Source organism: Chelon labrosus, assembly GCF_963514085.1.
Source record: "Chelon labrosus genome assembly, chromosome: 20".
NCBI lineage: Eukaryota > Metazoa > Chordata > Actinopteri > Mugiliformes > Mugilidae > Chelon > Chelon labrosus.
In genome coordinates, this window is record NC_140353.1 from 6579191 (window position 1) to 6606770 (window position 27580).

The window sequence follows — 27580 nt, forward strand, 5'->3', positions numbered from 1 at the left end:
AATATAGATCAATTTAATTAATCACAGCAGAATATAATGCAATTATAAACAACTGTTTTGATTTCAGTTCCTGCTTATTATGAAGGAGCTGCACACGTGGTTGACAAACGTCACCCGCAGTGCGCATGCGTACACGCTGACTCCGCCCCCCTCCCTCTCAGTCCTTCAGCCGCGCAGCGTTCAGCCAGAATGGCGGCTCTTTTGGAATCGCTTCTGTCCCAGAAAGTGGATATTATAAAGGTTGTGGACTGGCTAAAGGATGTCGAGGTAGGTCAGAAACTGTTAAGATTAACGCGAGAGGAGCATTTCCTACTGCCCTGCCCTTGCGTGTTGTGTTTTATGAGATGACATAGCTGGCGACTGATTGTAAACAAAACTTTTAGCTGTTGAGCTAGCGAGCCACGTTAGCTGCTGTGGGTCGGCTGGGCTGCAGACGAGACGCTGCGTTGCCAACTGTAAACATTCAGGAGACATTTTAGCATTAAATTTGATCATGAAATAGCATTCCTACTTCATGCTGTTATTAATTAGTTTAGTTTTTAAGGACGGCTGTTCAGTTTGGCAGATGTTAGCCAGCGCGTTTTTAGCTAGTTCTCCTATTTTATTCAGAAATGTCCTGAAACTGTCCAGTTAAACGTTTATTGATTTTATTAATCTTTCTTGTGTGCATTTTATATTAAATAGCCTCGATGTTTTGAGCCACTTCCGCTTTATTATAAATGCATTTGTCACAGTCTGGTTATTTCTCTCTTCTTTCATCAGGGGGGTGACAAGCTGTCGTTCAGTGAACCCGGGGTGACAGTCCACAAACAGGAGTTCGTCCCTTTTCTTTTAAATTTCCTGAGAGAGCAGAGCAGTCAAGCACTCACCCATGGCCCTGCCACGCCGGCCAAGACCCCCAGCCGCTCAAAGCCCGCTTCACAGACGCAAGGCTTCTCTGACAGGAGGGGCTGCAGGTCCGCCGGTGGTGGAGGTGGTCCTCGGAGTGCCAGCCGGGTACAGCTCTTCTCCCCGGCCACGTCCGTGTCACCTGGAAATGAGTTGGACGCTGCTGGTCAGTCAGGGTCCCACTGTCTGAGTGGGGTCAGTGCCTTCAGCAGCCCCTCCTTTTCTACGACATGTAGCCCTGCCTCCAGGCCGTCGGGCTCTGAGCGCCGCTCCAACCAGAAGATCAGTCTCGGGGACTATATGGTTTCTCCTCCTGACCTCCAGCACAGCCCAAATTTTCAGTCACAGAAGGCCCGTAGGAAGAGTGGAGGCAGCATGGCAGCGGGGGGACAAGGGAGGCACGGAGGTGGACGCGGAGGACATCACAGTGATGAGAGTGGACGCTGGGAGCCTGGGGGAAGGAGATCGACAAGAGGAGGAGGAGGAGGAGGAGGTGGTTTTGGTAGGATAAACGAGGAGATTTCGCCTCCGTCCGTGGGTCAGCTCAACTTCAACAACTTGGAAGACTTTCCTCCTGTTGGGTCTTCACCCATTTCTCCTGCGTGAGTCCTTCACACAAGTCCAATTTAACACTGATTCGTTTCATTTAGAAATTGTCTGACATCTTCTCTGATCCTGCAGGACGTCTAAGCCATCTAGAAGAATAAACCCAACACCAGTCAGCGCAGAGCGGCCGCACTCCAAACCAAAGACCTGCTTCACGTCCACTCCGTTCAGTAAATCGTCCAGCCCCTTGTCAGGAGTAGAAGCACTTGAGGGATCAGTGACAACCGTCAGTCCTCTGAGCCTGCAGGAAGAGAGAGAGTTACTGAAGAGGGAGAAGTAAGTGCACACAGAATGATTCTCCTTATTGAAACGTTTGAGACTCTACATTATCGATGTCTTTCTGTATTCTGCAGGTATTGTCTATGCATTCATTTTGACAGTGATCCTCTTTTTCACGTCTCACAACCTGTGTTGCTACTCCTCCAGCTGCAGCGTCACTAGCTCTGCCCCTCAGTGTTTCTCTGCAATTTCATAATCAGTTTCTTGTTTGTTTGTTTTTAGGACAAAGCGTGCCCAGCATGTTGGCTCTCCACTGCCATCCTCTTTGGAGCCTTGCACCCCTACCAAGACAGGACTTAGGATGGTATCTAAAGTTACACCAGACGTACAGACAACTTGTCCTGAACCAGCCAAAGTCACTTTCTCCTTGGAACTGGATCTCTTGGCAGAGCTCTACTGTACCTGCCTTACAGGTGAATGACCACAAGGTGGTGTTATTGAGCTAAGTAGTAAAACTTTTGACAAGACCTGGACATATTCATAGAGAGTTACACACAAGTAAAAGCAATAAAATACATAAACGACACAACCTGATAAATTAAAATTTCATTATTGAAAACAGCTCTGTTTAAATGTTTTGCAGAAAACCTAGTGCCAAACATTTTCGTGGAGCTCTTCTTTGTGATGCAGCTGCTAACGTCTCGGTCTCCTCACGCACATGATGATGATGAACAGGAAAGTCTGTGTGCAGAAAATTCAGGTATGCTGTTGTTTTCAGCGTTTTAGTCGCGTAATGAGGATTTGTGTACATGACGTAATTTAAGTTCTGTTTCGCACTTTCAGATATTCTGGAAAGATCTTACCTGAGACAAGTGCACAACTGTGTGTATTTTGCGGTGAAGGTTTTGGAGAATCAGTTTCCGTGAGTGTCTGGCAAACAGGTTTTCCACACTTTTCATCCCTCTCGCCTGAGTGATTCATAACCAGGTCTTCTTGTCATTTTGTTTTAAGGCTGGTTGCTCATCTGGACAAATGTACCTTGCGTCTGCTGGCAGAGAATGAACGGGTGGCGTCTTTCTCTCCAGACCTGAGGGACCGTCTCACTCAGGCCCAGGACAGAAGCACAGCAAAGGTAACAAGTTTAGAAACGTCTGTGCTTCCCTTTGTTTTCTGCATCGTATTATTAGGCGTGAATATTTTACATGAAACTTGTGTTTATTAGCATCTTTGTTTTGAGGCATCTAATCACTTATCCCTCATCTATTCCCAGCTGTCTCCTTCGGTGTCCACATTCATCCACTCAGTCCCGTTCCAACCTGCGACCGATAACCGCTCCAACTTTGGCAGTGACAAGGCCTTCCACACTTTTAAAAAACAGAGGCGTGTTGTCTTGTTTTGCCATTTTGCCAAGCTGTGCAAGTGCAGAAACATTGTTTGACATATCAATCCGTTATATACTAGTGCAGACTTATTCTTGATGTGAGTTATCATATTTTTTTGTCCTTTGTCCTCTCAGAGATGTTTTTTATGAGGTGCTGCGAGAGTGGGAGGACTTTCACAAGGAACCAGGGTGGAATTTTGATGCTGCTCTTGGAAGTAGAATCAGGCAAGTCCCTTGAGTTATTTTCACTTTTGTATGCCCCCAAATCATATATAATTAAGCTTTAAAGAGTGACACTTGATATAATAGCTCTCTCCTTTTTCCCTTTTAGAGGAATGATGAGTCAGCTGACCACGGCAGGGAACCATTCCCATTTTTCTCGTCTGTTTCTGAAGCAGCTTATTCAGGTAGACTGGCACCTCCCCCGTTTTTTCATTTTCACAAATCCACACTGAAACAGAAGTGTGATACACTGATAACAGATGGCACGGTAATGATTTAAATCTGTCATTTCTCAAGATGTGCAAAGGCTCCCGTGTGAACAGCTCTCCTGGAGATACCCCTGATGCCGACCTGCTCGGCATGCTGGGAGCAGATAGCCTGGGGCGGCTGAAGCGCCTCGAAGAGCGTCTCATTCAGCCTCACGGAGTCGCTGGCCCCTGCCCTCCTCCGTCCTTCTCTGGACACCAAGAGTTCTTCAGGGACTTCCTCCAGACGGCGAGCTGGTGAGGCGAAACCTTTTTAGCAAATGAATACAAATGAATCTGCTTAGTGTAGCTAAGAAAGTTTTCTTTCTATCCATCTCAACAAACTTAACTTTTTTTATTCATACAATATCTGTTGTCTTTCCATAATATGACATGTCTTACATATTGTGCTCTAGCTGCCAGCTGAACCAGCACCTGCAGGACAGCTTGTGTCAGCAGCTGCTGCAGCTGGATGAGGTGTCCATCCTGAGCCCTCCTACGTCCATTGGCGAGGGAGAGGAGGAGGAAGATGGAGACATGGAGCAGCAGGTATACTGGCTTTTTTTTTTTTTTTTGGGATGCGACGATCATCCATGAAAATGCAAACCAGATTCAGGAAAGACTAATGCTGTTTTATCATTTTCCAGGATGAGAAGCAGCGGTTCGCCTCAGTGCTGCTCCTTGCTCGTCTTCTGGCAAAGTTTCTGGGATTCATCACCTTCCTGCCTTACCAAACATCCGAGAGACCGTCCAGAGAGATACAGGAGACTGCTATAGCTCTGCGCAGCAAGGTGAGCGGCGTTCCTGCTTGTTCTGTTTGATCCTGTCCACCACTGATTTTTATTTCGTTAAAATCTTACCCTTTTCTTGTGTCCACAGAGTGTCCCCGTGCTGGATGTGTGCGCAGTGTTGAGTAACAGTATAAGGAGGAGGCGCACCATCCTGACTGTGCCTTGGCTGGTGGAGTTCCTCTCCATGCTGGACTTCATCGGCCCTCTGCTGCTCTGCTACAGGACTGTGTTGGGCACGCTGCTTATCTTGTACAGGTCTGTCTCCGGTTCTCTTGAATCACTCTGTTAAATTAATAAAAATAAAGTGGAAAGTTTCTTTAAATATGACTTTTTTTTTGTAGGAGAATGGTCCTGGGCCGATGTGAAGAAATGGGTTACCTGAACAAGCTGCTGATGGTGTCTGTGTTAGGGTGGCTTTTCCAGGTGAGACACGACACGTCACTTTTAATGTTACCCAGAAATCCTCTTATTTTATTAGTAACATGTAATTGAACTTGCTGGATTTCAACTTCAGATCCCAGTGATTCCTGAGGACATTTTCTTCACCAGTGAGTTTACTGATGTGGCCAAGGTGGAGGACAGCAACATAAACGCTGCAGGACTTGTAAGTTATTATTAATTCTACAAGTTGTCGGCTTATAAAAAATGCCCACTGCTTGTTTTATATGGAGGTTTTTCATGTTAATTTATAGGACTGTATTCCCCTGGTGGATCAGCAGCTTCTCTATACATGTTGTCCATTTCTTGGTGAGTAGAAAACATGTAAACCTTGCACGCCGAACCATGTTCATTACAGATGAGCCGAAGCACGGCATCATATAACAATGCTGTGCTGTTTTTTTATCCGTGCAGGTGAGTTTCGTAAGCTCCTAGCTGCGTTTGTGTCCGGAAGCGCGGCCAAAAGCGGAGGAATTATCCGCAAGATTACTCCCACCTCCGCCGAGCTGAAGGACACGCCGACTGCTAACCGGTCCCAGCAGAAACTGCAGGTGAATCATCAAAAGGCGCAGTAATTGGAAATTCGTAGTGGCTTTGAGTTTCCTCTGTGTGTGTGAAGATCTAAACCGGTCGCTTAAATGTGACAGGTGGATCTGGAGCAGGCCTTCTTCCACAACCAGCCTCCGTCTTTGCGTCGCACCGTGGAGTTCGTCGCGGAGAGGGTTGGATCCAACGCCGTCAAGCATATGAAGTTGGTATCACATATCTGGGAGGTGGTTGGGTCTGATAACAATACACCATTTGCAGTTTTTCAAGTCACTGAATTCCAAATAACGCGGAACATTTTCTTTACTTCGATGAGAAGTTCCATTAAATTACCTAAAATTGAAAAGAGCTTTCAGAATAGCAGGTAATCAGCCCGTAACTTTGGTTGGTTGCCTGCCTAAGAGGCCAGAGTGCTTAGAAGGGAGGGGAATGCACCAACCTGTGTTTAGATTGCCTTTATGTATATGTGTGTTTAAGTGTTTTATTTCCGTGTGAATCTTGAACAGAGCCACGTTGGTGAGTGAGTTAGTGGAGAGAGGGGAGAAGATGCTGAGAGACGGACTGGGGTCGCCGAACTCGAACCCGTCGAAGCTGAACGACTCCATCTGTGCTCAGCTGTGTGAAGCGGGTTTAGAGGCCTTGTCGAGGGCCACCAGGTACACCGGCTTTCTTTTGATGTCATATTACCGTCGGGTCCCGTTTTCAGGTTGTGTAACCACCTCTTTCTTATATGCAGATTTTGCTGCGAGAAAAGCCCCGAAGCCATACGGATACTGCTCCCCGATGAGACCTCCCCTGCTGCAAGTTCAAGAATAAAGATTTAATACCAAATAGAGCAAAGATACAGAAATACAAAGAGATGACTGTGCTGTTATGTGTTTATAACCCACGGCTCTGAATTTCTTTTCAGGTCTTGACCACATCTGAAAACATCACCAAACGTCTTGCGACGGAAAAAGCCTGCAGCTGGCTCTCTGCCAACATTACAGGTAGTTTAAGCTTTATAAGACTCATTTTATTAAATAATAAAATACTTCTTTATGCTTTCCAGTGCAGACTGGAATCAGTTCTCAGCTATCTGGGTCATGGTATATCTAAAAACAAAGCTACAACAAAGGGATGCATTTAACCGAGATGACATCAAGTCTGCAATATACTCTAACTGCAGGTAGGGTTAGGGTGGTTTACGGACACTAGTCATGTGAGTTTCAGGTGAGAATCGACTACAGATATTCTTAATAAAAACCTAAATGACCTAATGACCCCCCAACCAGTCATTTATAACTGAAGAAGCCACTTGGATGAGGTAAAACGTTTGTTGTAGCTTTGGTTTTAGATAATCATTCAGATTAGGTTTCCCTGCCTCAACTTCCAATGAAAAGTACACAAGCCTTAAAGATTTCTATCCTGCTCTCATTGTAAAGCACTCGTAAGGCGGGAGTGGAAGAGCCGGTACGATCGAGTGATGAAGGCTCTCGGTAGCCCAGTAGCTCCAGACCCTGCTGATGCGGACAGGGCTGTGGTAGAGCTGGTCACCCAGGCGCAGGCGACTACTCCCAAGAGGAAACAAGGAAGTGAGAACGTGACGTCCTGCCCTCCACACTGTAACCACAGCGCTCCACTGCCCTCGGACGTCCTCATAGAGATTAAGGTACGCTTGATTTTATTTGGCAGCTTCTACAAGTGAATGGTACAGTAATTGTGTGGACTTTGGTTAAAATTAGAAACATCTCTCTGAAGTAAAAGTGATGATATCTAAGCTTTTTCTTTTTAATGTAGGAGTGGCTGAGCATCGCTGTAGGGCCCAGGACTGACGAGGAGCTGCCAACCGGCTCGCAGCTGGAAACACTGTTGCACAGAGTGGGAGGCACGCTGGCCTGCAGAAAGGTACACAAGAGACACAAGTGTACCAAAAGTACCCTTGTTCTGGATTTACTGATTTTTGCCACTATTGATCTCCTTCTCTTTTATCTCTTCACACAGTTCTTGACTGTGTTGTCAGAGCAAATGCTTCTGAACTCCACTGTTCTACTGGCCTGCAAACTGGGTAAGAGTGTCCAGGCTGTGATTTATAGAGATTTGAATGCCTTTATACTTGCTTCATAAATAATTGTCCAGTGCAAACGGTATGACATGTACTTCTGTGTTCAGTGTCTGGAGAGCTGCCTCTGTCCGGGTGCAGCAGACGTGGCGGGGTCGTTGCGGGTCCCGGTTCAGGGTCAGAGCCCCCTGTCACGGCGCTGCTGGGGCAGCTCGCCGAGCTGTGGGAGAGAGACTGTTGTTCCTCCGCCCCCCTCCACCTGCTCTTCACCCCTCTCACCGTCACGGCTGTGCTGAAGGCCAGCGACACCGAGGTACGCATACCGCTGCTCGCGTGACTGATGGTATTAACAACGCAATTATGTCCGTCACAGCATTCCTCACTATGCTTCACGCATAGACAAGACTCTTAAAGTTATAAAGGCTTTAAAGCAACAAGTAGAATATTGTTTCACTTTTCATTTTATCTATTTTAATATAAGTGAGATACAATTGAATATACATTTTCCCATATTTTCCCCATTTTTGTAGTCCCAGTAAGCAGATTCCTCCGGCAATTGTCTTTACTTTGTCCTCCTTACCTTGCTCAGTTCCTTGTAATGGCTTTTTTAATATGCCATGAATGATATATTAATGTCCGGTTCACTTATTTCAGCAAAATTAGAAAGATAAAGCACATTTCACCAATTAAAAAACGACGCGAAACACTTGAAATGTGTCTTTTATCTGTAGATCATACTAAACATAATAAGAAACCAGGATACTTTTACACAAACATGTCACTCCTGCTCATATATGTCATGTAATTGAGACTTTTTCTGCAGGATCATGCACTTTTTTCGCACTTTTGTTTGAGTTCTTATTCCCCATCTTTGTCTTTTCAGAGGAAGAACTACCTTTCCCTTGTTAGAGGGCTGGTTGACAGAGGGGTATTAAGTGAGGACGAGGTCATATCTCATTGGAAGAAGCTAACCCTGCCAGCCTTACCAGCGGTGAGGGTTTCCTCTGTTCCTGTCAGCATGTGTTCCCCGAGAAGTCTCTCTTTTGCGAGCAATTTGTTCGACTTCCTGACTCCTCTTTCCCCTTTCTTGTCCTGCTCACCGCGTTCTGTCATTTCCGTTCTCGTTTCAGAAGCTGATAGAGAAATTTCAGCTGCAGTCGCGGAATGCGAAACCCTCCTCGCCTCCTACCGAGCTGCAAAGCCACATGGAGATGTTGAAGTTCTCCCATCACGCAGTAGAGGGAGCTACATGACAACTATAAATTTTTACCCATCATCCCAACTTTAGTGTCATCATCAAATCTGTCAGTGTTTTTTTTTTTTTTTCAGGAGGGAGACATGTTTGTGTGACTCCTAGTTGTTGACCATTTTTATACCCTCAAAGCTGTTTCACTGTCAGACCTTTACAAGCTTCGGACTTATGTTCCCCCTCCTGTTGAAGTAAGAGCAGCCTTTCATGAATCCCTTCTGCTCTTAAACTGAGGCGCCAGCGAGAAACCAGAAAGCCCTGTCAGTCGAGGGTAGTAGCTGGGGACCATCTCTCATCTTAAATCCAGGGGAAAACCTTCCTCACAAGAAAACCTGTTTACTTGTGAGGAAGATTGTGTCTCAAGAGAAATAGTAGCAGATCAAAGATTTCACTCTGTCCAAAACCATAGCAGATTACTTAGCAAAGACAGGAGGGCGGCTTGGAGATTGGATGTCAGTGCTGCCAAAAAAAGTGTGGTAAATCTGCAACGGAGACTTCATGTTCCAGATGTTGACACGGGAAGTTTGTTTAAGAGACACAACTGAAAATACACGTGAAAATCTAATTTCTGTATAGCACTTTCACGCACGCCTTTGACCGCACAACTAGTGATTACGGCGCGATTATTTCATGAATGCAACAGAGGCATTTGTGATCGTTTTTTGTTCATGTTGAACAAGCCCTGTATTCCCCCCAGCTGCTTTTAAACTGAAATATTTTTTAAGTTGCCCGCAAAAGTGAATAATTCTAAATAATAATAAAGATGTATGCAAGTTCTTTAAGCGTCTACTGTCATGATTGCAGTGAGTTAATGGTGAAAGGACATGTTTTGTTATAAATGTGTGTGTTTATCACTCAAATAATGTGTTGAATGAAGTTTAAGACATGGAATCAGTAAAAGGGATTTAAATAACAAAAGATATGCAAAAAGAAAAAAGATGTAAATGGGGGGTTAGAAAGGGAGGAGTATCCAGCAGCTTCTCCTCCCTCTCCTCCCATGTCTGTGCAGCAGGAAGTTCCACATCTCTGTCCCGACTTTCGGAGAGAGGCGGCGGGCGGGCGCTTTGGACTCACCAGCAGCAGCCGGCAGGAAAGATGTCTTGACCCGCGGATGGAAATAAACTTTAACCGAGTAACATGCGAGAAAATGCGGGACGTTATTTTGCAGCAACTCCACAAAACAGCCGAGTTGTGAGTGGAAAACCGTCGGAAAAGGCATCATGGCAAACGTTAAAGTTGCCATACGAGTCCGTCCCCTCAACTCAAGGTAACGCATAAGCTAATTATCTTTTTTTTTTTTTGTTTTTGCTAGCTAACTTCTAACGGCTCCACAAATTAACATTGTTAGCGCTACTTTTATGTTTTTCCACGTCTTTGTTGGTGTCTTAATTGTTGTTGTAAGTGTCGCTAGCCATGGGGAATTTCACAGTCTCTTTTGTTTTGTACCACACAAAACGCCACTCTTCTCATATTTCCTTTATTATCATCATCATCATCGCTAGTGTTCGTGTTGCTAGTCATAAAAGCGACCGTTAAGTTAGCTAACTAGCTAGTTAGCCTAGTTAGCTAGCTACAAACACACACAAAAAAAAGAGCTTAGAACAAGTGGCGCACATGGTGCATGATGACAACTGTGGCTGTCAGTAGTGTGTTGACTGACTGAGCACACTGTGTGCAAAGTCTGTGGTACTGCTGGAGCAATGTACAACAAAACTACAGCAAACGTTAGACTAACTGGGTTTATAAGTAGAAATTTAAAGTGATGCTTTCGAATCATATCCCAGCACGAGTTCCAGACAGTTATGTTTTAATTTCGTGCAGAAATATAACGAAATGTCAATTAACTTGTAACTATATTGGCTTTAAATTTACCCTAGTATCTTCCATTGAAGCAGAAACCTAATCGTTTAATTGTTTGGGCAGCTAAAAGTTCTTGGTCACACATAAGATAATCAATATTAAAATTTTCACCTTATAAAATGAGTGTAATCTGCTTTGTGCAAGTCTGTGTTGCCTGAGTAAAGTAGAAAAACTGCAACTAGGTTTGACACACACACAGCAACCATTGGGATAATTGCGTTTATAATTAGAAATTCATTGTGATGCGTTTGTCTGTGAAGGTTCTCAGTCATCCAGGTCATGGTATATCCAACAAAGGTTCAAAAAAAGGCAACTGGACTTGTAGATTTTTAGAGAAGACGTTTCACCACTCATCCAAGTAGCTTCTTCAGTTCTCGGGGACTGGTGGGAAGTCTGAGGTTTAAATAGGAACTCCTCCTGAAGAAGCTACTCGGATGAGTGGTGAAACGTCTTCTCTAAAAATCTACAAGTCCAGTTGCCTTTTTTTGAACCTTTGTTGGATATTGTGATGCGTTCAAAAACACCGTTTCTGCCCCTGTAAATGACAGCACCCACGAATCAGTTATGTTTTAACCGCTCACTTATTGAGCAATCCTGTTTGCAAATATTATAAAACGCCAATTAAGTTTTGTCTTTGCACATATTAACATTTTCACAATATCTTTTAACATGACTGGTCGAACAACAGAAAGTAATCGGTGCAATTTTTTCACCATCCGTTCATTGTTCGGCACACGTTTCAAGCAAAAGTTCTATGTAATTTGTTGCTTCTTTGTGAGTTTGCACTGTTTATAACACTGATTACCTTGTTATCATGGCACTTGTCAGTGGGAGATATATATTAAGGCAGCAAGTGAATATTTTGTCCTCAAACTTGATGTGTTAGAAGCAGGTAAAAAGGGGGCAGGTGGAAAGATTTGAGCAACTATGACACGGGCCAAAATTGTGATAGCTTGATGACTCGGTCAGAGCATCTCCTAAACTGCAGCTGCACAGCCTTTCAGGGAAACGTATAATCCCCCTGATGGCAGCGGCCACCTCAGCAGGATTGCATGCCCTGGCGAAAAGCGAAAATGTTTCAGGAATGGTTTGAGTTCAAGGTGTTGACCTGGCCCTCGTTACTCCCCCCGGATCTCAACCCAGCCGAACAAGTAGTTGCAGTACTTGTTCTTGCGTTTGCATCACTGGTAGGGCATCACAAGTCATTTGAAAACATTACCCACAAAACGTTAAATCTGTTATTTAGAACCGTGAAAATTATATCTGACAGTATTGCCGACAATATTTTCTATTGGCCTAAACGTTCAGTTGAATTTCTTGTGATTAATCTTTACGCAGAGTCAAATTCTGAACTTATTATGGCTGCAGGATTCCTGAATTCAGCCTGACATGTTTAATATATCTGGAAAACTTTGTTGGGATGAGTTTTTAAGTAGGTTACTTTCAAAACGAGGCAAAGGAAAAGGGTTAGGTTTGCTTTCGCCTGCTCCCAATGGTTAGTCAAAGCATTTATAGAAAAATGGCTCCCCTCGCTTTACAGTCTGTTTAAGTAGCGAAGAAACACAGAGAGAGGTTGTAAAGTTGCTTTGCTCCACTGGAGCACTGCTTTACATTAACAGGCAAATTGCTACAACATGCTGAATAACAGGTCTTTGGCGGTCTGTAGGTATATGTCGTATTCTCTGTTACGGACTTGCTTTAAACTCCTGCAGGATGTTTTGCAGGTTTACTTAAACTGGGGACCACTACAGTACCGCAACAAAAGCATTATTCAGGCTGGACAATGATTCTTTCAGGCGGTCTTCCTGGTACTTTACATAACAAAAGAATTTCTTATATCGAATGTTCACTGTCATGCAAATCTTGTCCGTCCTGATTTATGGTACTGACACGCTCGCTGTCCTCTCCTCTTTTCTAGTTTTTTTTAAATTAAGGATGTATTTCCTTCCTACATATATTTGAACGGGGGACCTGCTGTGTTACAGAGATAACATTAACACCAACCGGGTCAGCTGCATTCCTCATTTAGCCCGTGTACATGAAACACGTCAGCCCAATTGTGAAACAGCTTGTCTTAAGTTTGTAGTTTTTGTAAAGTTTACGATTTTTCCACCCCCAAACCTCCTCTCTCTTCCTTCCTGGTTGGAACCCAAGATTGAAGGTTGGTGGTTTTGGGTTGGGCCTCTGCTGGGGTTGGCAAAACGAGTCCCACGTGGAGAAGCACGGGGAGAAGCTGAGGATTACAACAGCCCCGTAACCCACAACAGAGACGGAGCTTTTGCTCTACAGGCAGCGTTCGCCGTCATTATCGCTCCTGGAGATCGAAATTCTCCGAGCTCCGTGTTGTGATTGCCTCCAGTTTCGCGTGTGTTGCATCAGCTGTGCTTGGTCCAGCTGCTGAAGCGCACACACACAGATGAGCTGACCTTATTTTACACACATGAGAGGACACACTCTTTCTGATTACAAACACGCACAGCATTTGCGTGCACTCCCATCAGAGGAAGTTTCTGGACAGCGTCACGGCCTGTTTTTATTTGAATCTGAGACTGGTCAGTGGTGCCGTTGTGTGGCGATTTCATGGATCTCGTACACATCGACACACAAAGATTCATTGTGTTAACTGTCATGTGATGGCCTCGAGTGAAGTGGAGCTAGCTTAAATTTATCTGGACACCGTCTCAGTTATAGCAGATGCAGGAAAAGAGGATTTTTAAACCAATTTGAAACACTGTGAATCTGGCTTGCATTAGAAATAGGAGACGCTTATAGTGTCAGTTTCTCTCTAGTGGAAGCATCTGTTAATGTTTTCTCCTAACCAGGGATTGCTCTCTTTTCATCACCATACATCGCTCATGTCTAATTCTTTTCTTTCTTGTTTACAGGGAGAGTGCGGATGGAGGAAGGTTAGCCATTGAGGTTGAGGATAAATATGCGAGGATCCGAAACGTGAAGGTGAGTATTCGTGTATACAAGCATAACGGACATATAAGCCTGTGTTTGTGAGGTTTAATTGGTTGCTTTGCAGGGGTGAATTGGGGAGTAAACCCACAACAAGAGTATTTGTAACGGCAACAGGATGTTTACAACAATCGGATCAGCCTTTTTCCGGCTTGATGTCAGCCTTGTTTATTATATGTGTGTTGAGCTCACACATGCACACATGATTGAGATACCCTTCCTGTCAAACATGTGCGCTACGACACTCTGTAAACGAGTCTGGGCTTCACAGCGAGGTTCATCACATTTGGGAATGATTATTACGCGAGCAGCTCCGCAGTCGCGTAAGCCGATACTTTCACCTCGTTACCAACCTGCTGTGTCAGATTGCTGAGTAGACACGTGTGACTGGTTGAGCTGCACGGCCCGCAGACAGCCTGGTGCTCTCTCCACCGCTTCACCGTGGAACATGTTACGCTGTGTTTGCATTAGGTAACCTCAAGATAAGAGCTTTTTGAAGGGTGTAGCTCGTGGATGCGGCAGCCACATTTAAATCAGACTATAAAAATATACATAAAGATAATGGAAAGTCAAGTTGGAGGCAATTTTAAGGCTCGCATTTAGTTACAAACTAGTCGCATGTCTACGAAGTACTAAAAGAAGAGCCCCCTTTTGTTTACATTTTTGCTTTAAACGCAGACGTAGGGAGAAGTTGGGTGGGGGAGTGGAGAATCAGTTGCACATGATGTGACAGGAGACGAACCACATATGGCCTCCCTCTGCTCTGGAAAAGGATCAAGAAGACTCCAAGGCTCTTGCGGGTCCCATGGGAATAATTATTTATGGAAAGTGGGACAGCGGAGAACCGAGAAAGAGAGGGGAAAAGGGGCAGATTTTAAGATACAATAAACATGACACTCAAAAACAACATATGATACGAGCTTTAAAGATCAACTGAAGTAAAACCAGAGACAAAAGTGATGTTTTACAACTCGTCGCTTTTTAATAATTTCAGTTATTTGAACTTTGTCGTCCGTGCTGACGTGTTGCTCTTGGTTCATCCCTCCCACTCTGAGGCCATTGTTGCGTTTCCTAAAAGCGCAGAGAGGTTAAGTAGTCACGCTTTCAGGCGAGCCAATTTACTGTGAACAAAACTAATACCCAAGGCTTAGTGCGCCCTACGCCCTGCAAGTCACATACAAGACCCAGCGCTCCTCTTGGCGTGATTCTTACCAGCAGCAACTATGATGTTTTTGCAGCTGAACCTGCACTCACTCATTTATTATACCTCAGACATTTTTTTTTTTTTTTTTTTTGTGCAGTTACTACTTATAATGACGGCAAAACAACACAAGTTAATGCTAGGGTTTAAAGTCTATCCTCATAATCAAAGACCAGGAGATTGGCGACTTAGTGTTTTGACAATGATGCTTTGATCTTATCCCATTAAACTGTGTGTATTTTAATAATTATGTAAGCGTGTATTTGTTTTATAATTGATAACTGTGTTCCAACAAATCATTGCAGCTATAAAGTAAAATAAAGTTGTTTAACTTACCCCAAATCATAGTTTGACTGAAGTGTTCCACCACAGTCACACACTCTTCGTAGTGCACCAACTTGTGGTGCGTCCCTCACATGCAGATAGTTTTTAGGTAATGACTTCCTTGCCAAAACATCCTTGAATACAATCTTTGTACATCACTGAACTAAGATGGGGTTTCTAGGTTGAACGCACTGATTTAGAAGAAACGCTTCGATGCTTGGCTTTTTTTTTTTCCAGTCCAGCTGTTATGCATAGGCAAGTCCAAACGCTGCTGTGTTGTCTTTCCACTGTGCAGGATTCACTCACAGTAAGCAGAAAGGTGTTTAGTGTCTATGCACTGAGGCAAATAAAGAACTGGAGGAGGAGGAGGAGGGCTAAGTGTGTTGCTAATGAATGGAAACCGCTTGCTTGCATTTCCACATTGTAGTAGTCCCATAAACAAAAGCTCTGTTGTACTTGCTTTCATCACTACTAGATTATTATTATTTTTTTTATACAGCTCCTGTTTCATTTTCCATCAGTTCTTATGTTGTGAAACACTAGCTCATATTGTTCCTGTAAAGTAAATGAAGCAACGCTTGCTGCTCTAAGCATTGCTTACTTAGTATAAATCAAATAAAGTGCAAATTACATGTCTTGTACTCCTTGTTTTCTCCCTAAAGTTGGATGGACGCACAGAAGGAGCAGTGGATTCCAGGGAGAAGCTTCTGGAGTTTTGTTTCGACTACTGCTACTGGTCGGTGGACCCTGCAGACCCTCACTATGCCTCGCAGGAGGAGGTAATGACGTAACTCTGTAACAGACTCTGTTTATATGAACTGCTTACTGACCCTAATCAGAAACGAGATAGTGTTCTTCTAATTAAAGGTTTTAAACATGGGACATTCACTGAACCACAACAAATTTAGTAAAGTAGTTGTTGCTTTGACAGTTCTCTTAAGTAGCAGTGTATATCGCTTGTATTGTATGGCTTGGATCTGTGTGCAGCTCTGCCAGTGTTATACGCCCTGTCGTGGCTAGAGACCATGTGCGTGCTGATCCAACTTGGCCACAAGTTGACGCCGGGCAAACACAATCGTCCAAATGAAGAACCCAAGAGGAAGCACAGTCCCCGTAGACAAACAACAACAACAGGGGCGTGTGCTGTGTTGTGTGTTTTTACACAGATGGCCACTCAAGGGATGTGATATCGGCTCCATCTGTTACCCAGAAATCTCTTTGCCTGAAAAATGGCACGGCTAGAGTCAGCTCGCTTTTCATGTCCCGGCTGTGATTGGGCGATTAGATATCTTTGTGTTGCTTTGATTGGAGGGTGTTGCTGGAACCTGAGACGGGCTCCAGATCAAGAGGATGTGTTGCCTCATTCCATTGCAGGATTTATTTATTTTTTAACATAGATTGTCTTATTATTAAAAAACAAAGAGTGTAAAATTGTAGTTTTTATACACAGTTAATTTTTTCTATCCTTTATTTGTGGGGTTTCCTCCTGTGCTACACCCTCTATGCTTCTCTCTCTGCTTTATCAGAGCTGTCTTTGTATGTGTTTGAGAAAGACAGGGCTGTGACGAAGGCCTACGCTCTGCACAGAGCAGCAGACAACATAGCACTTCTTCCTCTCCGTGACTCTGGCTCAAGCTGCCTCTGTCCTCAGCAGAGTTGTGTTCAGTCGCAGTTGTCTGGTTGCCACAAGACATTCCTCTGTTGTGGGCGAAATGGCACCAGTAAAGGCCAGAGCTGCTGGATTTAAATCTGACCTCCTTTCCTGCACTAGAGTCTCTTTAACAAAGACTCTTGTACATCATCACGTCAGCCGTATACTCCTCAGACATTACAGCTGAAAATATTTAAATTGCATATGTTTCTGATGCGTATAAAGACACAGAGCCTGACGTAGAAAAGAAGAAAACATAGTTTTTGTGATACGGGGCAGGAAGCCAGATTAATCTGTCACTCTGGCAGGTGGACTCCATAATTCAAGAGCCGCTCTGAACTCTTTTACCAGCCCACTTGCTTTTAGAACAATGAACACCCTGTGCAAATGTCCACTTTAGCAGGCAAATTTGTTTTCCACAACCAAACGTTTGAACCGCGTTCTGCCTCATTTCACTCGCTGATATAACAGTTAGATAATTGCTGTTTAGATTTTGTCACTCAATGATCTGTTCGCATGTAATGCGTTTTCCAGCCTAATTAGGTGAATTTTCCCTTGGTTTCTACTTCCAAAATATATTTTGTCTTAGCAGGAAGACAGATTCTGTCATGCAGTGTAGTCCCCATGAAACTATCAGATAGTCCAAACTTGCTGCGGAACTGGATCTTAACTCCTGCCTTTCCAGTCCAGCACTATCCCACCACCACACCCAGCTCCCCTCCCCTCTCCCCTGGGAAAAACTTGTCTTCCAGCCCCCAGACCTCAGTCCCCACTCCCTGGCTCTGTATTGGACATGGCAACTGTACATGTCCATGCATCACTGATAGTTTATAACAGATACTCGTGGGGGTTTCCGTCGTCATGCACTGTTAGATTGGAGAGGGAAGACAGAAATGTGGCATCTTGAATTGACATTTGTGGTGGTTGCGTTCTTGCTGCTGAGGGCTCCTCACAAGGAAGGTGAGACGCTCAGGTTTTAAATTGTGTCTCTGGCCATAAAGAATTTCAACAAGACGATAGAGAAAAAGGAGAAAGGCTCCTTCAGGTGAGGAGTGGTAAGATTTTGGAAGCTATTCATAATCCGTAATTGAAGCCAGCTCTGGAGTTAAAGCAACAGAGACGCAGGACTATTTATATAAATGCTGCCTTTGTTTTAGGACTACGTGTTGGGCTAATAAATTGCTTTTTCCACGATTTAATAAAACCAAACCCCTTCAGCTTGTTTATTGCATTTGAGAGTAACGACTAACATAGGGGTAGAAAAGTGAAAGAGAAGCAGTCGATTTGAGCTGAGATAGAAATGGGGAACGGCAAGAAAAACTGATTAGAGACAAAGAGAAAGTGGGAATGCGAATGGAGGAGAAGGAGGAGGGGGAAATGGGCAGGGGGTCCAGGGTGCCTCTGCAGCCCCTAGCTCTCGCCTGCCAAACTCACAGCTGCCTCACTAAGTCATTTTTTGCTGTTAAATTTCAGTGTCAAGACGTCACTGCTGAGGATTCGGCCTGGAGCACAGTGGTTTTTTTATGGCCAGTTGGACTCAGCTTGCTGGGGCTCTTCCCTCTCTTCCTCCCCCCCCTCCGCTCCTCGTCCTCCTCTTCTGTCTCTCTGTGACTCTCGATGCAGTGCGTGATTTGACTGTGCTCCCAGTGTTTCTAGGTCTGTGTGTCAGTGGGTCCTGCAGAGTGGGGGGGAGAATAGTTTCTCTGTGTATGGGAATAATCCCTCCAAACACACGTGAGCATTTTAGTCCCCCACAACACATGGCTGGGTTGACAGCCAAAAGTCCAGTTCGGCCTGGTTTGAATTAACTACAAACGCGCCACCTAATAATATACCATACGCTCTCAGTGAAGAAATATGAGTGCCAGACCATATGGATACAAGACCAGCACATGAGATGTACTCTTATGTATATGCTGCTTTCTATCAGGCGTAACGTTATGATTTCTAATTTTGTGTAGGTCTCCCTTGTGCCTCCATAACAGTTGTGACTCATCAGAGAATGGATATGGACCTTCTGAGGGTGTCCTGTAGTGTCTAGCACCAGGATGTTGTTAGTGGGGGCCTTTGGGTCCTATGAGTTGAGGGGAGGAACCTCTGTGGATCAGGCTTGTTCCAGTTACTCCCACCGATACTTGAAATTGACACTTCATATTGCTGGCTTCAATCGAAAGTGAATTTTAGCTGGTTTCTCAATCGCTGCTAGTGTGAACTCTTCAATAAGGGGTTTCACACACGTGAAGAGACTGGCAGCAATGTCGCAACGAGATACCATCTAATATATACTCAAAGTAGCGGGTTAACAAGTTTGAAACATACAGTGATGGCGGCAAGAAAAGCTTGCCCTGTACATACGCTAGCAATATCTGTATGTTCTGCTTGTTTCCCTTGGGACTATACATAAGGGTTACCTAGGCAACCAGACCCCGGAACGTCCACAAGTGACCCAACTGTGGCTTTATATATGGACTGGTCTTTAAAATGTAATGGGCTCACTTTGCATGTAACGTGTGGCTTCTCCAGATGGAGATAAGGTGTGTTTGTTGAGTTAGCTTGTGAACTTCAAACGACTGCAACTTGAGAACCATCCTGATAGAGGAATAGGCTTTTTGTCATGTCTGATGTAGTTTGATGTGGGCTTTGTTGTTGTCTTTGCCAGAAGTGATAAGAAACCACCTCTCTGTGACTTCAGACCTGTCTTGCTGTGTTTTTCTTTAATGCAGCATGTAGTGTGACACAGATTTTTCCCATGACTAGTATCAGACGTGAACTAAGTTGGTGTTGATAGGGTTACCACGGTAAATTGTAATGCCTGGACATATTCGTTTGCCCTTCATAAAATAATTTCTTTAACCCTATTTAAGAAGAAAGAGTGTGGGACAGGTGATTAGCTTTGACTGCACATCTGGATTCAGCTGGATAGACACTTTTAATAGGCATTTCTAACTATAGAAGGCATGTTATCCAAATTGATTCCCATCTTGAAATACAAATTTATCATTATAATAAAGCAGAAGGTATCACAAATGATGACCTAAAGGAAATGTCAATCTGTAGTTGTATTACACCAGTTTGTTCCCCAATGAAGGAACCTATGCTGCACCACTGTACCGTATGGATATCACACAAGGCTCCCATCAGTCTGAAGCCTGGAAAAGTAATTTGCAACTTGCAATAAAGATTGTGATACGCAGCTCCGCTCTGCCGTGTTGGTCTCTTTAACAAGCGCTGGGGGAGGAGCGGCAAGTCACCAAACTCTTTCCAGATATGGTTGCATTTATTTGTTTTGAGCGTATTCTGGAAAGCGGAGTGCAGTTGGATGTCGGGAGCGTCCCCTGTATTCAAATCCTGACCTCTTGTCCACTCTTTCCCACTGTCCTTCATGCCCATATACAGGGAGGCCTGAGTAATTGAGAGCAGGCTATCTGTTTGGCCTCCCTCCTCCCTCCTCCCTCCCCTCCAGCCTCTCTGCTCTTCCATGCTAATTTGACCTACAAATTCTGTCCGAGCATGACAAACGAGAGCGTTGTTGAACTCTGGCCAAACCGCTTCCTCTCTGTCTCTTGCATGTGCAGTATCTGTCTCCCTGTCTGTGCCCTCCTTTCCCTTCCTCGCTGTGGTCCTCTCTTCACATTTCACCTTCATTCACCTCAGATTCATTGCTAGAAGGACAACAATCCCATGCGACATTATTATTATTTTTTTTCTCTCTGTGTCTAAACAAAGGCATTTAGTTTTGCTCAGGGCCCCAGCTGTTGTGTTTGTGTAACCCAGTTGGAAAGCGTGGGACGGAAACCGAACAACCCTCGCCTCTGCTGCAGCTGTCAACTCCTGCAAAGGGAGAATTAACAAGGGAAATTATCTTGTAGTCGTTCATAGGAGTTTTGGTGAAAAATGGTACCTCCTCTTGCAGGCTCTTGGCTTGGTGGTGCCTTCCCAGTGAGAGCGGTTGTGGAGGGAAAATGAATCCTGGTCCTTTTGGTTGCGTCAGACCTGGCAAAAGCAATGAGAATGTTTTAAATGTGGCAAAGTGCTTCGCTTGGTTGGCCTTTCTCCATCACCCTTGACGACATCTTACACATATTTACACACGCACAGTTACACTACACATAAATACTTCTCCAGGGTTTAGTGTAAAGCAGGCCACACAAAACCAGACCAACTATTGGCATTTTCAGCAGCCAGACAAACTTTTTTTCACTCATGTCAGCTACTCTTTATCATCCTGGCTCTCTGTCTTGAAACTGCCACTATTTCCTGACATTTCTCACCCACTGCACTGCCTTCCAGCAATTTTTTTTTCTTTTACCAGGCTCCAAAGTAGACTCTCTTTGGGAAAACAAACAGTTGCCATGCTTCAAAACAAACTTGGAACAGCGTATTTATCGCGGTCCAGATCTTTGGCACAAAACCCAGCCAGCTCCTTGTTTTTCAGGCGAGCTCATTTTTCTCAGAAAGGTCTGCTCCCACTTTAACATACCCGTGACTTTTTAGGATTTGTGATCAAGGTAGATGTAGCTTCTCTCTTTTAGCACTTAGTTCGAAAATGGCATATCATGTGGAAGTGTTCATTTAACGCTGTGCACACTGTAACCTGCTCTTTCTCGCCATTTCCAGACATGGCTGTGCTTGGTTTTTTAATCATAAAATGCAGCTTGAATTGCTTTTTATCAGGAGATAGTAGTACGGTGTGCACAGATGAGTTTTGTGCAGCCAGCTCTCTTATTTAATGCATCTCTGCAAGACATGATGATAACGGCAATAGCCTGTGATCTGCATCTTAAGAGCTTGTTTCTCTACTTGAATATATAGTTGGTATAGCAGGGAAATCTTTGCCTTCTGCCAACTTTTCTAAACCCAAAGCCTTGTTTCGTTCTTCCTTCCTTACCCCGTGTTTTGACCTGATAATTTTGACCTGCATTTCCTTAAGTTAAGAATGAAATCTATATTCTGCTTTTCCCTTTTCATTGTTGGGATTGTTTGCGCATTCGGGGGGGAAGCAAACTCTGGGGCTTTTGTCCTTGTTTTGGATGCTGTTTCCGCTCGGCCTCTTAAATGAGTCAGAGATGCATGCATGCACATATGCGCGCAGCCTTCCTGTTTCGTGGAGGTGTTTAGTCTGTCCCTTGTGATTTTTTTAAAGGGTCCGACCAGCCTGCATGCTAACCGTGGATCTGGCGCGATAACTCTGTCTCCAGGCTCTTTTGTTTTTTTTCTCCTGCTTCATTTGATTCTGGAGTACATTTCCATTCCCACAGTACAACCTGGCTGTTACCTCACCTGCTTTGTTCGTCCAAAAATACCTCCCAGTGCTGCAGGGTGTTGCAAACTGTGAAAGTAGGTTCTGACAGAAGGCCATTGTGCCCATTTAAGCGGAGGGAGTACAATGGCACAAATTGCAGTTTACTGATTTTAATTTGGTGTGACAGTGATGACAAATAACAGGATTGTTTTAATGCTGCCTGACATTGCCTGTCTAGACAGACTCGTACATGCAGTTTTAATCGCCTCGAGAGGTCGAAATGAGTTGGAGCTTCCACTTGTGTGGTTTTGTTCGGAGGTCATTTAAATTATTTTGCAGGGTTTGAATGAAAACATGAAGGCAAATCAAAGCAGAAGCAAAAGGAAACAACAGGAATGGTGTACAGAGAGCAAAGACACAGTCGGGTTCAAAGAAGCAGGCAGTTGAAGTGAAGTTCCTGCTCTTTGTGCAAAGCCTTGAGGGACCCTCAGCCTTGTTGTAGCCCCCATAGAGTGAATTTAAGAGGGTCAACTTTAACAAGGGCTGAATTGATTCTCTGTGTTTGAGAGAGGAGAGGGTGTCAGTGTCTGTTTTTGAATAGTAGGATGAGGACAAGACAGGGGCGGCTCTGCTTTTTGTCTCCATGTTTAAAGGGATAGTTCACCCTAGAATGATATTTCGCTCATTATCTACTCACCCTCATGTTGACTAAGGGCTGGAAGAAGTTTCAGAGTCCTCCGTCCCTTCTCTGAGTTACAGGGGGTCTTGGTGTAGCAGTGCATTTCAATGCAACGGTTGTAAAGGGACACCAGAGCTCTTCGTAAAAAAACACACACAAAAAAACATCCAAATACCTCCATGATGCTCGTATGTAATGTCCGTCTTGTGCTGAAGCCCCAAATTGCGTAATTGTCCCGAAAAAAATTAAATAAGTCCACATTCCAAGCATGTTTGTAGCATTAGCTCCGAGTGTTGTTGTCCCGGCTCTTCCGCTGCCAGCGCGCATGCGCAAGGTTCGCACTGAGACTCGCTTCCTTGTTTACCCCGGCGAATTGAGCCAGCCGGCGAAGGACCAGAACCGCCGTGCAACGAGAGAAGAAGAAGAAGATGAGATGTTCAGATTCTCAAGTGTAGGTATCGCAAGTTCCCAGTCAGCGCAACACAGACTTTCCTCGTCTGTTGGCATTGGCTTGCATTTAGTACAAGTACACCACCAGGTTTCCCGTGCTCGGCTTCTGTATTCAGCTGGCTGTGAGTCTGGTTCACCTGTGGCAGCCATGGCAGCCGCAGCAGCAGCCGTAGCTGCAGCTTCGTCCTGTTGCCTGAGTTCCTCCTCTGTCCATTCTGGCTCGTACAAATACGGCTCAGCAAAGAAATGCAGCTCGTCCTCGACATCAAAATCTTCAGCCATGGCTAAAATTGCACGAAAAAGTGTTGTCCCGGTGCAAGGCAGGCTATTACGGGCTGCTTCTAGTCCTTCGCCGGGGTAAACAAGGAAGCGAGTCTCAGTGCGAACCTTGCGCATGCGCGCTGGCAGCGGAAGAGCCGGGACAACAACACTCGGAGCTAATGCTACAAACATGCTTGGAATGTGGACTTATTTAATTTTTTTCGGGACAATTACGCAATTTGGGGCTTCAGCACAAGACGGACATTACATACGAGCATCATGGAGGTATTTGGATGTTTTTTTGTGTGTGTTTTTTTACGAAGAGCTCTGGTGTCCCTTTACAACCGTTGCATTGAAATGCACTGCTACACCAAGACCCCCTGTAACTCAGAGAAGGGACGGAGGACTCTGAAACTTCTTCCAGCCCTTAGTCAACATGAGGGTGAGTAGATAATGAGCGAAATATCATTCTAGGGTGAACTATCCCTTTAAGCCTCCTTTCAGCCAGGAGGCAGGGGGCAACACTTGGTGGTCTGGCCTCCAGCGGACTGCACACTTTGACATTTGTAGACCTCATAATTGAGCAACAGTTGCATAAACTGCTAGATTTGATTCTGCTCTGGCTTTACACTATTACTGAAGTGAATTTCTGTGCAGGTTTGCATATGCTGTAAAAAGAAATATACTGTAGTATACACCTTAAATGATCTGTTTCTATGCAAGCCCTTTGAAAAGGTTTAACAACACCATTTAGTTTGGAACTAAACTATATTTAAAATGGTTAAAAATGGTTGAAATGGTCCGTATCCATAGGAATAATTAGGTGTTAGCTTTTTGTAGCACTGTGCCTGTCGCCTGATTTATAAGGTCACTGAGAAAACAGCCATTGTGGCAAGACTTTTACTAGATGCACGTGGCTGTTTCTTGGTTGGCATGGCTACGGAGTAACGCTTAAAATACAAAATCTGTAATGGAAAATTTTGTTTCATTTTCTGGTGATTGACTTGTTGACTGACAATAGATGAAATGTTGTTGAAATGTCTTGTTTGCATCTCAGTGAATATTATTGAATGTCTGCTGCTTGTAGATAAAACTAGAGATTAAAACATGAGTTGGTTATTAAATCCATCGTTTATAGTGATTATGATAATCACTGATCAATTTTCAGCAAAATTACGAAAAATGGAAAACACTTGTCAACAGATTTCTCTCTCAAATAAAAAGTATTGCCTTCAAAAGATGATTTAACAGCATATTTTAGTGACTTGTGGTTCTTATTAACATTTTAAACAGGTGATGAGTAATCTGATTTACATTTTAAAGGTCTGTTTTGGGTTTGCTTGCTGGATTTTGCCTTTTGTTGCGATGATTAGATGCCGTGTTGCTCTCGGTAGGGGAGCTTCCCTTCACCCGTCTTACTTCTCTGAGAAAACCCAAAGGTGGCTGAATATTACCACACAAATTCACACAGTCCTAAAAACAACCAGATGACCACTGAATACATTCAGGGTGCTTTCTCAAGGTGCGAGCCTTTCGCAAGCGCTTTCAGCCACGTCCAACTTAAACCTGTTCCCACCGTTTTGTAAGCCTAGAGTAAACACAGAGAGAACACCAGGTTCTCGTGTCTCCTGACATTGGTTGGTAGCCACACACACACACATTGGAGGTGTGTTGAATGTATTCCTGTGTTTGATCCTCTGAGGTTGAGGCACCTTGGAGAGCATTCCTCATCTCTCCTCTGTGTACCTACCCACCGGTCTTCACGGTCCAGTCCTGAGCCTGGGGGCCAGGGAAGTGGACCCCTCACTGATCCCAGGGTGTGTTTTGGTTCTGGGGAGAATGTGCTGCGTCTCAGGTCTGTTCTAGATCAGGTTGCTGCCCCCCAAGGTATGTGTTGCCTTTGGACTGAGCTTGTGTGTTGCAGCTGAGGCTACATGTCCTCGGGAGCAGGTTCTGAGGAGGTTTCTTTTTTCTTTATTATCAGTAATGAACAAAGGAAAGGTAACAATAGAAAACATTGATTATTTGCATCTCCCCTAACAGTGTAATACATGATATTAAGTGGTAAACACCCACACTGACAATGTCTCTGTGATGGCACGGAAAATGTTCAAATATTGCGTTACCACACTAGACGTGGGCACACATTTGATGAATGCTTTATATATGATAGTAAAGTGAACATCTTAGGGTCTGGCTGGACTGTTGGTTGGACAAAACGGGAAATATTATGACCTGACCTTGATGTTTGACTATTTCTAGTCTCTCTATACCAAATATTTAATCTGTGAATTGAGAAAAACATTGTCTGAACCATGTTTCAGCTGATAGGTTTCCATTTTTCACTGAGTTCAAAAGTCTTCTATGAAAAACCAGTTTTCTTGGCTTAAAATGACTTCTACATATAATAACGTGATAATTGTTAAAACTGATTGATTATAATTCTTATTATTGGCTGGTATTGATCATCACACATTAAATATTCATCTACATTTGGTAGTTTATGTTAGGACAAGTGGCAAAGGATGAAAGTCGAAGCTGCTATAATGCAAACTATCATGCAGATTGATTGCACTGATTGCAATTTTCCCTAATTACAATCAACCATGTCTAAAAACAAAGCTAAAACAAAGATAATTTGACTTGTTTGAGGTTTCTTGAAGTGTCATCTTCAGTTCTGACTTGTGGGGAGTTTATGTTTTTATTTGGGACATCTGTGAGTGGAGCCCACCTGAAACTCACATGATATAAGGTCTGTTAATGCCCCAATAATCACCTGCAGTCACACAGATGCGATATTAGGTCATCCTCAAGAAACCTCAAACGAGTCCAGTTGCCTTTGTTCTTAGATGAAAACTTAAAACACATAACTGCATTTCTTTTACCAGCATGTGTTTCATAGTAGTTCTTTGTTTTTTATATAAAAATAAGTGCTTGTGATTTGACCCCATGCTGGTAATCTCCAGGCTCTACAGCTCAGATTCAGACACAGAAAAAAAAAAGAAAAATATGAGGCCTCAGTGAATTGTTTTTAGTGGGCTTTTGCAGGATCCCCTGTCTCAGAACTGTGCTTTTACTTGAGGTTTATTTTCCTGACCCAGTCACTTTTCACGGTGTATTTATCCTCACATCCACATTGTGCAAAGTTGTTTACCCGGAGTATTAGCTGACCTCCTCGCTCCTTACCCAAACACCTCTACAGGAAGCGTGCATTACCTTCCCTACCTCTGGAACGGTGCCACAGCATTGTGCTCATGAAACCTTGGTGTTAAACTGACTGTCATTTATAAAACACGATGTTATTCAGATCAAGTGCGTTGTCTTACACAGTAAACACCTCATCAAACCCCAAGTACGTTTACCTTTTTATCAAAATAATCTTTCAGATGTGTTTAATCATCTAAAGGTTTTGAAAAAAATGGGGAGTGGCATCCACAGGCTTTCCTCCACCCAGTTAGGTATAGAAATCTTTCTTTATATATTTGTGATTGAGGTTTGTGTTAATCTCTTTAGGTATTCCAGGACCTGGGTGTGTCGGTGCTGTCCGGAGCATCTGAGGGATACAACGTGTGTTTGTTTGCTTACGGCCAAACCGGATCTGGAAAGACGTACACCATGATGGGGACGCCGGTGAGGACACTTTCATGCTTTCACTAATTTCACCAGACACATTGGAGGCACGCAACTACACAAAGTATCAACCCACACCTCACCCCACACAAAAGCAAACAAACACTCAAAACAAGTATTTAGTTGTGACTTTGTTCTAACCTGATAAATATCAAACAGCTGTTGCTCATTCTCTTATTTTTTGTGTTTCTTCAGGACTCCATTGGCTTGACCCCTCGTATTTGTCAGGTAAGCTAGTTGATCACAGTTGCAAAGGATAGATTAAGTGGAGCACACTTATAATACCGCTTCTCGAGTGTTGTAGGTTGAATTGATTTCCTTGCCCTCTTTTCCTTGCAGGGTCTATTTCGGTCTGAAGACGCCTTTCCCGATGGGCAGAACTCAAGCAGAGTAGAGATCAGGTACTATTGTGTTATTAAGTTTTCTGATTTAATCAAAATAACTGGGCCTTTTCCTGAAGTTCATATTAGAGAAGTATTTATGATACAGCTATGCTGCAAAGCTGCAGCCAATAAGATCCAAGCAAATTAAAACCGGCTCTATTTGTCCTCCACAACTGCTTGACATTAATTTCACAAGGTAGATGTTATGCTTCATGGGTTCAACTTTCACTCACATGGAACAATGTAGTATGTTTATAATTCAAAGATTATAATCTCTTTAATGTGGACGATGCTTTTGTTTGCTTGGGCAAG

The 27580-nt window shown here is 43.9% G+C and overlaps 2 protein-coding genes across 3 annotated transcripts in view; both read left to right on the forward strand.

The window, feature by feature from the left end:
* Positions 1 to 161: 161 nt before the first annotated feature.
* On the forward strand, positions 162 to 9403 carry cdan1 (codanin 1). The gene is made up of 28 exons (XM_084569797.1): positions 162 to 267; positions 763 to 1490; positions 1570 to 1770; positions 1996 to 2186; positions 2357 to 2473; positions 2557 to 2635; positions 2725 to 2845; positions 2984 to 3095; positions 3232 to 3319; positions 3426 to 3501; positions 3614 to 3819; positions 3978 to 4110; positions 4209 to 4352; positions 4441 to 4607; positions 4694 to 4775; positions 4867 to 4956; positions 5045 to 5099; positions 5205 to 5341; positions 5438 to 5541; positions 5843 to 5992; positions 6073 to 6136; positions 6247 to 6325; positions 6761 to 6987; positions 7116 to 7223; positions 7320 to 7383; positions 7488 to 7690; positions 8261 to 8368; positions 8508 to 9403. The coding sequence occupies exons 1-28, from the start codon at positions 190 to 192 to the stop codon at positions 8628 to 8630; spliced, it is 4035 nt and encodes a 1344-aa protein (XP_084425923.1). The 5' UTR covers positions 162 to 189; the 3' UTR covers positions 8631 to 9403.
* Positions 9404 to 9568: 165 nt separating this feature from the next.
* stard9 (StAR-related lipid transfer (START) domain containing 9) overlaps positions 9569 to 27580 on the forward strand; it is a 38745-nt gene continuing 20733 nt past the window's right edge. For both annotated transcript variants that reach the window (XR_014699673.1, XM_084569798.1), the window contains exons 1-6: positions 9569 to 9893; positions 13372 to 13441; positions 15635 to 15751; positions 26769 to 26885; positions 27081 to 27113; positions 27225 to 27286. Coding sequence is in view for 1 of the 2 variants with exons in the window: in XM_084569798.1 (XP_084425924.1) it covers positions 9847 to 9893; positions 13372 to 13441; positions 15635 to 15751; positions 26769 to 26885; positions 27081 to 27113; positions 27225 to 27286 (446 nt within the window). In the remaining variant the exon portion in view is untranslated. The remainder of the gene's footprint in view (positions 9894 to 13371; positions 13442 to 15634; positions 15752 to 26768; positions 26886 to 27080; positions 27114 to 27224; positions 27287 to 27580) is intronic.

Coding starts and splice junctions, on each gene's coding strand:
- cdan1 (XM_084569797.1), top strand. CDS start 190: ATGGCGGCTCTTTTGGAATCGCTTCTGTCCCAGAAAGTGGATATTATA. Junction 4,111..4,208: donor ATGGAGACATGGAGCAGCAG/GTATACTGGCTT, acceptor ATCATTTTCCAG/GATGAGAAGCAGCGGTTCGC. Junction 5,542..5,842: donor AACGCCGTCAAGCATATGAA/GTTGGTATCACA, acceptor AATCTTGAACAG/AGCCACGTTGGTGAGTGAGT.